The sequence below is a fragment of the Denticeps clupeoides genome, chromosome 14 (genome assembly GCF_900700375.1).
Source record: "Denticeps clupeoides chromosome 14, fDenClu1.1, whole genome shotgun sequence".
NCBI lineage: Eukaryota > Metazoa > Chordata > Actinopteri > Clupeiformes > Denticipitidae > Denticeps > Denticeps clupeoides.
The window spans coordinates 18,222,675-18,235,201 of record NC_041720.1 but is presented as its reverse complement, the minus strand read 5'-3'; the positions used below and the strand labels follow the sequence as shown (position 1 = coordinate 18,235,201).

The window sequence follows — 12,527 nt, the reverse complement described above, 5'->3', positions numbered from 1 at the left end:
TTTAAAGTCTAATGTTAATATACTGAATATAGTTCAAGTTAAATTAATATCATTCTTTTAGTAAATGTATGTTAGAATATTTGAATTGTATTTAACTGTTTGTATTAATGAGTGTTTATGCCGTAATCATGTCATTATAAGTCCCATGCTCCTAACTATTGTTGTTTACAAACTGAAAACCCCCCGTTAATGTTTTACTCTTTTCTATATATGAATTATCATGATAAATATTGATATTGTGAATGGAGCATATTGCCCTGCACTACAAGAAGGTTTGGTTTCAATAAGCCAATCAATACACTGCACTGCTCAGGATTGAGGCTGAACTAAATGCAAAAGTAAAACCTGACAATATAACATAAAAAACATAGCATAAGGAATTCTTGTAGAGTGAGTTTAGGACAGAAGTGCATGTGAAGTGTTCATTAAACAACAGATCAGTAAACAGTAGTTCAATCACCAATATCAGAAATTTTAATAAATGAACCATATTTCTTTCAAATAAATGAGTACCAACAATTTTATACAGTTACAGATCATTATAGGAATGATAAAGGTATATTACAAAAAACAGCAAGGATATAAAATACGTCTTTCATAAATAGTCGTTTGTCCCTCTGTCTGCTCAACAGATTTTGAAAAAATTATATCAAAATTTCATCACTGACATAATGTATGGCAAATTGAAGAACCAAAAAAAAAAAAAAAACCCCAAAACAAACCCAGAAATTTTAGGGCCCTATCTTCATGGAAGGTGGCGCAGGCACGTTTTTGTGCGTCTTGCCACTCGCTGGTATCACTGTGAGAAGAGTTGACTGGCGAGACCAGACTGATGTCCTGGTCCAAGAGGCACAAACTCATAGTCAAAGTAGATGTTAAAGGTTAGAAGTTAAAATGGTTAATGCCTTCACTGTCAGGTAGGTCCCACTTACAGAAACTTTCAATCGCTGCTTCATTAGAATTAGGCAATTATTGTGGTAGGTTGAAAGCAGTTGGAATGAAGGAACAAGACTAGTCTATGACATTAGGATCACTATGACATCACTTATTTAGAAGATGTTATTAAAGGTGGCAGCAGAAACTTCGGATGAAAGTTGATATTGTGTGCCTCAATGCTCACCAACACTCAGTCAGCACAAAACCTCTCACCAAAGTACCGGCCAGCTTAATTTGGTACCAACACACCAGCGCCAGCACATGAAGACAGGGCAGTTAGTGTAGACACATGGAACATTTGTACTCCACATCATAATTTACACCAGGAATGTGACATAAACAGAGAACAGCTACTCTTGACATGCCATTTGTCACCAAGGGAAAAGAACAACAGTATACATGATGTTTGAAAAGTGACAATATCGCATCAGTCAGAGAAAATTCAACAGTCTAGCATCTCCCAAACTGTGTATATGACTTCCTCTTCATGTACCCATGTGCAGAAAACAGAACCAGCCAATGATACCATAATATGTCCTTCAGAAAGAGCCCTTAGAACTTGAGTATCTGAGAAAAACACAACAATCTGCATTCAAACACACACACACACACACACACACACATCAACACACACACAAAATCAGACGTACACTGTGTGCGCAGAGAAAAGGCTTTTATCTCCTTCCCATGCACAGTGATGCAATGGAGGAGAGACAAGGTTCTAGAAAGGGGTTCAGGAAAAAAGGACGGGCTTCTGGAGACACTTCTGGATAGTTCTAGAACTTGAAGAGGTCTATGAAGTGTTGCGGGGAGACGGGCATGAGGCAGTTGTCCGGGTCATTGGCTGTGCAGGGATGACCGGAGTCCTGAGGAAGAAGTGGACAGATACAGATTTTCAGGAATATAGTCACACTGGACCTACTGCTGTAAAGGTTTAGACTGGATTTATGATATCATACTTATCTTACTTATGTTATGGTGAGGACGTGGTTACTGTTTCCCCCCAATTTAAGCATCATTTTGTATTGACGTAGAAAGTTCTGATAAAGAATCTCTGCCGTTTCTAATAACTCTTTTTGTAAAAGAACAAGTCTCACTTGCATGATGCAGGTTAATAAAAACATTTCTGTACAAGCCATTAGACAATGCCAACAGCCAACATCAGTCACTGGTGTGTGTGTGTGTGTGTGTGTGTGTGCGTGTTTGTGTGTAGAAAGATGAACTGCTTCCCTCCTAGAGGGATCTGGGCTGATGTATTAAAGTAAAAACAACACAGACAAAGGGAGAAGACAGACAGACACTCAGAGAGGAAACAGGCTGACTACCTTAAAGAGCAAAGCCAGATGACAGTCCTGTTGGGACACCAGGGATCGAGGAGGCTAGAACAAGAACAGGAAGGACGGAAGTAGCAGGGTGTCAGAGGTCAGAATTCAAAGGTTAACAAAAGCAGAGGGGCAGCAGGTGTCAGCATTTGAAGCCCGCTGCAGATTGTGATATTCTGTACTTGATAAAGTATATCGTGTGTGTGTGTGTGCGTGTGTCTTCTTTTCCAGAACAGGCCATCTTGCCTGTTTCAAGCCTACTGACCTACTGGGTTTTTACCAAACTAAGCGCAAAAATCTTTGGCTGGGTATCAGGAATTTCTTTGAGATTATTAGCAAATATTTATGAGCTTGACGCATTAAGAGATTAAATCCACAGTGCGTGTCTACAGTGCCACACAGAGACGGTAATTCTGACCGGCAAGTTGGTTCAGCTAGCAATAGAGAGTTTACAGCAGGACTGAGTGGAATGAAGGCACGTATAAGGCTTTACTGGAAAAAGCTGGGATGGAGACGGCCATAAAAGAGGAGAAGAATGCTGACTGACCTTCCAGAAAAGGATGCTGCAGTGCTTGCAGAAGTGCAGCGTGTCTCCATATTGTTCCTTTTGGGGGTAGTACTTCTGGAGTGTGAAATACATCATCTTCCAATCCACCTGTCCCTTTTCTGACAGAATTAAATGCCGGCAGAACTGAAACAGGAAAGGAGCGTTATTAGCTTTAGTGAACCATGAAACCCACTGCGTCTCTATGCTGCCCTCTAGTGTTGCCCGGAGAACGAGGTCAGAGTACAGGTATTTGATCTCATTATTTGAAGATCAGCTGAATGTCATGTGAGTCTTTGTTTTTCAGACTTGTCAGCACATCGGCACATGTGCTCGACAGGATGTGGTCTAGATCTGAATCAATTATCGAACTCTGGTGCAGTTTGCCTGGTGAGAATGCGTAAAAAACCAAAATAGTACCAAACGCTAGAAAAATCACACAATTTGAGAATAGTGAATAATGGGAAAATGTAGATATTTCAATTGAAGATGTTTTTCAATTATATCAATGTAGATATTTCCTTCCTCAACATCCTGTAAGATGAATCACGGACAGACTTGGAGTAGTTGAGGAGGTGCGGTGCCTCATAGACTATTTTATAACTACATACTTGTGATTTTGTAATAACAGAAGATTTACTTTGATAACAGAAGATTTACTTTATCCTTTCTTTATAGATATAATGTCCAAAATCCTAACATGTTGGGATCTTGTAGGTTTCAATGATTTATGCTTCATACTTGTTTCTCTGCAAAGTGGAACTGGCACAGTTTCTTCCAGAGCTGCCGGTCCTCACTGAGCATGTGCAGCGTGGGCGTGGCCTGGCCCAGGTTTATGATGTCACAGGCATCGGAGAACTTGTACAGGATGTTGTTCTGCATGTGCAATGGCAGGTCACTTAGGGTCATCCCGCTGGACAGTTGCTAAAGGGAAATACACAATAAAGTGGTGATATCTGATTTAAATTATCTGATAAAAATATCTGTTTCAGATATGCTTCTGTATCTCCAGTTTAATATGGCATACAGCAGTTCACGCCCAAAAACACACCCATGATGCACCTGTACAATCCTTAACCAACATCTGTTTTCCACCAAGAGGCGTTTCTGGAATGTATTAAATTGACCTGTAGCTGCTGTTTCAGATCATTATAATAATAGGGCCCACGGTGACTTCTGACGTGAACTGTTATGTTGTAGTCATGTGGGCGGACTGTACAGACGTCACTATGTCTGTCCGTATCAATTTTAATGTCATGTGTCACAGTTGCTGTATTCGGGTAGCTGCTGACAGGGATCTGTTGTATTTGGAGATGCAGTGCTTTCAACTCAAACAATATCAATTTAATCAATAACCTTTACATATATTTCAAAACCTATATTGTTTTTTTTGTGTTGTCTGACAAATATTTAGTATTTAATGATCTGAGACATTTAAATGTGATTAACATGGAAAAAGTAAAAAGTTACTGTATATATTGTGACAAGTGTGAAAGAGAAATGGTACAGGAACTAGGAAGCAGATACGCGTTGGAGTAAGATGTATTACCTTGGGGATCTGTAGGTTGTTGAGCTGCTGCTCCCAGTTGAGTATGGTCTCCAGGCGACACACCCAGATGTTGATGTTGCCCACTAGCACGGACCTGCCCACCTCCCTGATGAGGATGGAGAGGGTGGAGCTGAGGTCCTGGAGGAGGTCTTTAATGAGCCGTGGGTTCTGCTGGTCTTCTAACACTGAAGCCAAAACAGATGCCCATATGGTATTTTCACCAACTACTGAAAAACCCTAAACACAGAATTCTCAGACAAGATCAATATCTCTGGGCTTTTCAGGCCCCGGTTCTGGCCACATATATTCTGCACGTGCTGATGTCTGTCAGCATATACATTGCATCTTATAATGAAGATGAAAGGACCCAATAATATGCCAGCTATACAGTTTATGCATTACGCAATAATGTTGTTCGTGAGATTGTGGCAGTTTTAGTTAATAATACAGCTAATCAATACAAGCAAACAATCAATCAGGGCTAATAAATACTCATACAGTGCCATAAAATGCTATTTTATAATCATCAACGGAATGTACAAAGACAATAAGAACCAATAACTATTATAATAAAACCTCGAAAGAGTGAGATGTGGCTGAGCACAACTGAAGGAACTAAAATTTACAACAGAACTTCTGTGTTTGTATCTATGTGTGTGTGTGTGTGTATGAGAGGCTTGGTTCCCGTCCAGGGCAGGCAGGGGGAATGAAGCCAGCAGAAAGGACCCAGACGTAACTTGAACCAGCACCAGACTGAACCACAAATCCACTATTCTGTGTGCGCTGTTAACATGAGCCACCTCACCCTTTTTGACGATCTTCTCCAGTACATTGAAGTAGTTCTTCTGAGCAGCTCCACTCAGAGATGTGAGCTGAGACCTGGCAATCAGCTGCAGGAGCTGAGACAGACAGGAAGTCTTAAGGTTCAGTAATTTAATCAGCCAGTGCATTTAGGACACTGCATTTGCTCAAACAGTGTATAAGCCTTTTAGTCTGTAGTTTTTTTCCACTCATTCAGTCCCATAAACATCACGAGCCAAATCGAGGAATCGGGACTAAGGTGGGGAGCTGACAACTTACCTTCACCACATAATTAAACCTGCGCACATCTTGAATGGCGCTGGAAAAGTCTAACCGGTTAAACGCCTCTCCTAGAGTGCAGTAACCATGTCTCTGGAAACACACAGACAACAAAATCTCACATCTCACATATTTCTTTTTTATCCAGACTACACCACATTTACAATGATTGATGTTAACAACTCTTTTTATTTATACTACTACATGTATTGTTCAAGGATTATGCCTAGTCCTTCTCAAAAACCATTGCTGAATGGAGAACTTCACTGAGTCTCTCTTTTATTCTAGGACTGGGGCTTAATCCATCGGATCCATGATCCGATTAATCAAGATGATTTTGCTCAATGTCTTAATCTTAAGTGAAGTGCTTGTCACATAAACGGCAGCACAGCATACGCTGCACACAGTGAAATTTGTCCTCTGCGTTGAACCCATCACCCTGAGTGAGCAGTGGGCCATGACAGGCACCCGGGGAGCAGTGTGTGGGGACGGTGCTTTGCTCAGTGGCACCTCAGTGGCACCTCAGTGGCACCTTGGCAGGTCGGGATTCGAACCGGCAACCTTCTGATTACGGGGCCGCTTCCTTAACCGCTAGGCCACCACCAATTTTAGTATATGTGCAGCCGTAGCAAGCACATGGAACACAGCACTTGTAGGCCACAGGGAGATGATATATAAAATCTATAGGCCTTTTATGTTAAGTTACCTTGATCACATGAGCGGTTTACAAAGCATCCACTCATTTATTTGTTCATTTACACAATAAATGAGCGCAAAAAGCCATATAAAAGCGCTCACCTCTCGCGTGCTCTCTTTCTGAACATAGATCCACTTCTCCTGGTAGAAAACTGCACGGCACAGAGACACAGAGTAAAAACGTTCAGTTCAGAGTTGACGTATCAGTGAGGCAGCAGGCAAGAGTCCTGGTTCCTGCACTTACACTGTGTCTTAGTGTTGTTGTTGAAGTAGTCCTTCTTCCTCTTCTTGGCAGCCACTTCGCAGACATCTCCCATGTAAACGTTCTCCTTGTTTTCATCGCACAGGCTGAGGAGAAAAGATGGTGTGACGTGAGGAGAGTTAAGTAAACATATATAAATATTGCAAGCTGTTATTGATCAGTGCAGTCAGGATGGAACGACAATTTGCCATTTCAAGAGCATTTTTAAAAACAGTGGCATAAAAATATGGCTGCTTTTACGGCGTTTTATTGTAAAAAAAAAAACAAAAAACACTGGTGCAATCAGGCGTGCACAATGTGATGAATGTTTCATCCGGTCAAATACATTACCAGATGACTGAACATGCTATTAGTTATTAATGAAAAATAATTAATAATTGGAATTAATTAATTTGAATGATTATATTGGAGGACGGTATTGGCTGGATCAGATTTTTTTCAGATTTTAACCCCCTTGCAAATTACACATTTGTGGATTGCACAAATTCAGTTTCATCAACTGAAATGAAATAAAAAATATTGCATTTCAACAAAAACAATGAAGAAATAAGAATTATTAAAAACCACACACTCCTCTGGCATGAAAAGAGCACTCCACAAACAGAACCAGAGACTAAACAGAATTCAAATAGATGAGAGTGTTTGACATGTCACTGCATCAGCACGGATTGAAATTATTCCTCAAGGCTCAACGCCATGGACAACAGTACGCCCAGGGAATAGTGGAGTAAAAAATTGTGCAGGCAGGAAGATTCCAGCAAATAAATAAAACTTTGTAAATGTACATTTTGTAAATGTAGTACTGCACCCTATGGCCAAGTGAAAACAGTGGTCTTTGTTTTTCTTACACCAGACAATGATTGTTTGTGGACACACTCAGCAATGAAGCCATTTTCACTTCCAGCAGCAGTAAGAACTAGCCATATAAGTCTCTGTGCAGATTAGTGTATGAAGCAATTTGTGATGACTGACAGTGATGTCACTTGAACGATATGCTTCATTGCTGCTGATCACGCTGGTCCAGCCATCATCCAAGAATTCAGATCACAGCATTTATGAATTCAAATGAAGCCTTTTTGCAATGTGTATGTGTTTTTTTTCCATCTAGCTGGTCTAAATTTACCCACATTGCTTGGCTGCAGTGGGAAAATCCTAAATGGAAAATTCCAGAACCAGCCCAGTCCACCTCACCATCACACGCACTGAAACAATGACTGCTTCCTCTTAATAATAATGCATTTTCTGATGCCGACTGGCTCAGTGGTGAGTGCCTGTGAAAGCTTAACCCAAAGGGCAAATCTTTAAATACAATGTCAGTGACCTTTGAGTTGTTGGCCTTCGGTTCATAAAAACTTTATTTCTTTTGTCTTCATCTACAAGTCAGTTATTTAATAGCCCCTTCATAAATCTTCCACAGATTAACCACACATGACTAAAGAGCACAGACCAGGAGAGCAGTCCTTATGTACAGATATGGGCATGAGGAATTCAAAGTATTAGAGAGCATGAGCTTCTTGTTCTTCCTGAAGGAAACGTGTCTGCTTCATAAACTTCTTTATAAGGCTAAAAGGCACATTTTCTGATCACTATTTCACCTTCTCTATTTTAGCAGGCTATCCAATAAGAGTTTAGATTAGGAGCGACTAAGATAACATACTGTATTATACTGATTATGAGTATGAAAACAGCAAGTGAAAAGTCAGGTCTGCAAGTATTGGAAGCATGTTAGAAAAATGTTAAAGTGTAAGGATCAGGGACCAGATCTTGATGTATCAGTAGCAAAGTGGTCCAAGGAGAGACAAAAGTCAATCAAAACCAAAACCTGATGAGTGTGAAGAAGAAATAAATCTGAGAAGAGTGTCTATAGAGCTGAAATCCATGAAAAAATGCTGGTTCATGCTGGTTCTGACAGAAAGCTGTGTCCAACACCAAAAGCTTCTACAATGGCCGCATGAAAATCAGAACAGTACCACAAAGCAAGAAGGTGACCTTGTCTGATGAACCCTGCTTTCATCTGGCGACAGAAAGATAAGGCAGCTTCTGGAATGGTGGGAGAAACGTGACAATTCTAGGTGCTGTGGTGGGCTCCAAATTCAGTCAGTTGGTTTTTATGTAGTGGATATAATAAGTACATTAAAATTTTAGTGTTATAAGCAATAAGACTATATTAAAACACGATGTTGTGGTTTGTGCGAGTGGTTATGAGTGTAAAGACAGCCTTTATGCATGTGTTGGTGTCACTGTCACAGGCCATTACCTCCAGGATAAACAGGACCTCAGCAACGCTGCAGACCTTTAGTTTGGCCTTCATCCCGGCCTCAAAAACATCCATTTGTCCGTCATCCCTTCGCCCCAATCTTCTGTTTCCATGACGCCACAGCCATCGGCAAGCTGTAATTATTGGGGTGTGCTCACACTGAAGGACTCCTCCGTGCCTCTACAGCCCGACTCAGTGGCTCTTCCTGTACCCACTCACACAAACTTCCTGTTTTAACTCTCATCTCGCACCTACTTCCTTCTCAGGTCAGTGGCGCATTCAGCATTTACATTTACGGCATTTATCCAGAGCGACTTACAATAAGAAGTTACAGGGACAGTACCTCCCCATGGAGACACTTAGGATTAAGTGTCTTGCTCAGAGACACAATGGTAGTAAGTGGGGTTTCAACCTGGGTCTTCTGGCTACTAGGCTACTACCACCCTGCATGCAATCAGTGTGGAGATGCAGGTTCTATCTACTGCCATTAAACACAACACATCATGCTATTCATTCTGGGGATACGTCAAAAGCAAAGCCACACTGGATACCTCAGGAAGGTGTAAATACTTCCCTTTTTTTTTCTGAAGTTGTGCTGTGGGTGCAGATTAAAAGACACAGATTGAAGCCACAACTCTGCCATTGGCACCATACAGGGATAAAGAATCTTTTTTAGGTTAATGAGATGCAGATTAAATGATTCATGATTACTTCTCCAGGTTGATGTCGCGGTTGTTGTCCTCTCCCAGATCGCAGCCGAAGAACTGGAAGCGCTTCCAGCCGTCCTCAGTCTTGATCCAGCTCCATCCTGGGGACCTCCAGTCCTGACCTAGGAACGGCATCCTCACCCTGCGGAGGGAGGAGATGGGAGACCCCCTGTCAGATATGTGGCGACCATAAAGGAAAATTTACATATGGGAACACTTTTATAAAAAAGAAAAAGAAGGCTGATAATCCTGACAACTGAATTCGTTCGCTCTTTAGATGCAATTATTCGTGTGCTTTTGAAGTAAGCGTTTCGTTCTTACGTTCTCTGCTTGAAATGCAACAAAAAGAAATGGCCAGAGGTCCGTACCTGAACACTTTGGTGGAGGTGGCCGACGCGGTGCTCGCTCCGTCTTTGTGTCTCTGCCGGCCGAGCGACGGCAATCCAGTGAAGGCGAACGGACCTACAGGCGCCTCTTTTGTTGCATTAAAATGTGAGCTTTGGCCAGAATATTGACGGAAGTAAACAGTAAGTAAAGTGGGATGTTACGCCCCGCCCCGCCGCTGGCGATTGGTGCCTTTGTTTTTATTTATCTTGTTGCTACCCGGAATCCCGCCGCTGATTGGCTGTCGCTGCTGCCGCTCACCGGCGGCTTGAGCCGCAGTGCTTGGTCCGGCCGTCGTTGTACACGTGACGGGCAGCTTTGCACATGTTCCCGTGTTTTGGTTTGGAGATGGGGGCGGGGGGTAGTGAGCTGCTGTTCGTCGCACATTGTCTACGGTGTAGAAAGACAGGATTCAGGGAAAAGACGCTGTTGAATCAAACTATATTTAATTATTGTGATAAAAGTGTGAAGTTAGGTCTGTAATATTTGTATTTATAAGATGTATGTATACGATTTAGACTATATTGCATATTGATGTTTGATGTCTTATACTATTGTTCTTGAGAGTCACCATCGACTGGAATCAAATTGCTTGTGTTTGCTCCCAGATTCTGATTATTTCACATAATGTGAAAGGTCGTGTGGGGCCAGGTATCGTGTTTGCAGTGCAAGGGAGCTTGAGAACACAGACGAAACTAATAAAGGCTTTATTATCCAAAGAACTTCAACTACAAGAAATCTTCAGTAGTTATAACCAAACGTCCACTTTTAAATATAATAAAATTTATAGATTTAATAAATAATAGTTTAGATTTGTTTGTCTTATTTGTCTGAGAGATTATTGGTCCATCACATTTAAAAAAATGATGAATCAGCATCATTGAAATTAAGATTCATGGATTAATTTGGAGTCTGGCATTTCAAACCGGCAACCGCGCTCACTACCACGTGACACAAACAACAAATCAGTGACCAATCAAATGTCAAATAACAAGACAGCAGCACGGACCATGGTGTAGTTTTTAGTTGCTTCGTATAAATTGTATACGTTAGTGGCTTTCGGTGCACATACGAGTTAAACTTTGCTAGCAAAGGCTGTCGCTGTAATCGAGAATCTCTGGGAAAGCGTGTCCTTACCGCCTGTTTGGCGCGTCCCAAATACAAAACTGCGCTGGACAGCAAAAAAAATCAGTTACTGTAGTGATGCGACGTGATTGGTCAATTGACAACGAGGGACAACGTGATTGGTTGAATTAAGAAATAACCTGATTGGGTGGTTAAGGACCAATCACGCTTGTTTGTTTTAATGACGTCACTAAACCTAACGCTATATAAAGGCGAACACGTCTGGCCGCTTCTTAGTTGAGCAGAGATCATTATTGATCGAAGATCGTATTGAAAGGAGATCGTACTGAACAGACGACGAGATGATACCTGCGCAGCAGCAGCAGACTACAGCGCCACTGAGAGGGGTTCTGTGGTGCCTGGGACCAACCTCTCAGCTCCACCACGCCCAGGTCCCTTTGAGCAGACCAGTGATTCTTACTACGCTTGCAAACCCGTGGCAGCAGTTTGGCACTTACAATCCTGCATTGGGCTTCTGCACACCGTACACCATGAAACCAGAGCAGAACACCAACAGTCTGCCAATCTTGCAGACCCAACAGCAGCAACAAGCTTGGGTGTCGAGCAACGGTGGAGTCCAGTTTCACGCTGGACAAACCCCGCAGCTCGACAACTCCATGGCCACCAAGACTTCAGTGGCCAAACCCTTGACTGCACAGACTAGTCTCGGGTCAGAAAAATTATCTGTTGGTCCACACCTGTCAAATGTTGTGTCTACATTTAATATTGGATGTAAACTGGACCTGAACAACATTGCAAGGCGTGGTCGAAATGTCGAGTACAACCCAAGGCGTTTCAACGCTGTTTCAATGAAGATGCGGAAACCCAGAACATCTGCACTCATCTTCGAGTCGGGGAAAATCGTTTGCGCAGGAGCACAAAACGAAATTGAGTCCCAAAATGCAGCCAGAAAGTATGGGAGGCTGATCCAGAAGATGGGATACCCTGCAAAATTCCAAGGATTTAAAATCCAAAACGTGGTGGCAAGCTGCAATGTTAACTTCACTATTCAGATTGAAGATCTTGCTCAGAACTACCCACAGGAGTGCTGCTATATGCCGGAATTGTTCCCGGGATTAAAATTCAGGCTGTCTGAACAGAAACTTACACTCCTGGTCTTTATATCGGGCAAAGTTGTATTTGTAGGCGCAAAAAGCAAAGACCAAGTCAACAAAGCTTTTCAAACCATCTGCCCAATCCTGGAGAGATTCAAGAGGAAAACACATTGAGAGGGAACAGTTGTGCATTTTTTTGTAGATGCCTTCTACAGTGTTTCAAAAGAAATGTGTACTTGCAATATTTGTTGTATTATGCAATAAAAATCTCAATTTTTTGAGAAATGTAAATAATGTTTGTCAACATTTATTGTATTGTAAATGTCTAGGGACATTTTGTGCCATTCAGCTTTTTATCTTTAAGCCATTTGAATGATTATGGGTCCATTTTACTAGATCTATTTTTTTCACACAGCACCCCACATTGACAGACAAACACAGAATTGTTGAAATTTTTGCAGACTTATTAAGAAAAGCTGAAATATCACATGGTCCTCAGTATTCAGATCCTTTGCTCAGTTTTAGTAGAAGCTCCCTTTTGATCTGATACAGTTATGAGTCTTTTCAGGAGAGATGCAACAAGTTTTTCCACACCTGGCTTTGGGGATCC

General features: G+C 41.7%; 2 protein-coding genes across 4 annotated transcripts; one reads left to right on the top strand and one right to left on the bottom strand.

Annotated features, from left to right (window-relative positions):
- Positions 1 to 1,594: 1,594 nt before the first annotated feature.
- On the bottom strand, positions 1,595 to 10,897 carry fbxo25 (F-box protein 25). Of its 3 annotated transcripts, XM_029002362.1 has the most exons (12): positions 10,875 to 10,893; positions 9,722 to 10,127; positions 9,358 to 9,495; positions 6,372 to 6,475; positions 6,230 to 6,279; positions 5,432 to 5,524; positions 5,157 to 5,250; positions 4,352 to 4,536; positions 3,544 to 3,726; positions 2,806 to 2,949; positions 2,262 to 2,315; positions 1,595 to 1,802 (listed from the first exon to the last, which is right to left on the bottom strand). In XM_029002362.1, the coding sequence occupies exons 3-12, from the start codon at positions 9,486 to 9,488 to the stop codon at positions 1,713 to 1,715; spliced, it is 1,128 nt and encodes a 375-aa protein (XP_028858195.1). In that variant the 5' UTR covers positions 9,489 to 9,495; positions 9,722 to 10,127; positions 10,875 to 10,893; the 3' UTR covers positions 1,595 to 1,712. The 3 variants fall into 3 exon arrangements, with proteins under 3 accessions (XP_028858195.1, XP_028858196.1, XP_028858197.1); XM_029002363.1 differs by lacking the exon at positions 2,262 to 2,315 and having other exon boundaries at positions 10,875 to 10,897; XM_029002364.1 differs by lacking the exons at positions 9,358 to 9,495; positions 9,722 to 10,127; positions 10,875 to 10,893 and adding an exon at positions 8,647 to 9,201.
- LOC114803075 (TATA-box-binding protein-like) lies at positions 10,647 to 12,334 on the top strand. The gene has a single exon (XM_029002365.1). The coding sequence runs from the start codon at positions 11,165 to 11,167 to the stop codon at positions 12,089 to 12,091; it is 927 nt and encodes a 308-aa protein (XP_028858198.1). The 5' UTR covers positions 10,647 to 11,164; the 3' UTR covers positions 12,092 to 12,334.
- The last annotated feature ends 193 nt before the right edge of the window (positions 12,335 to 12,527 follow it).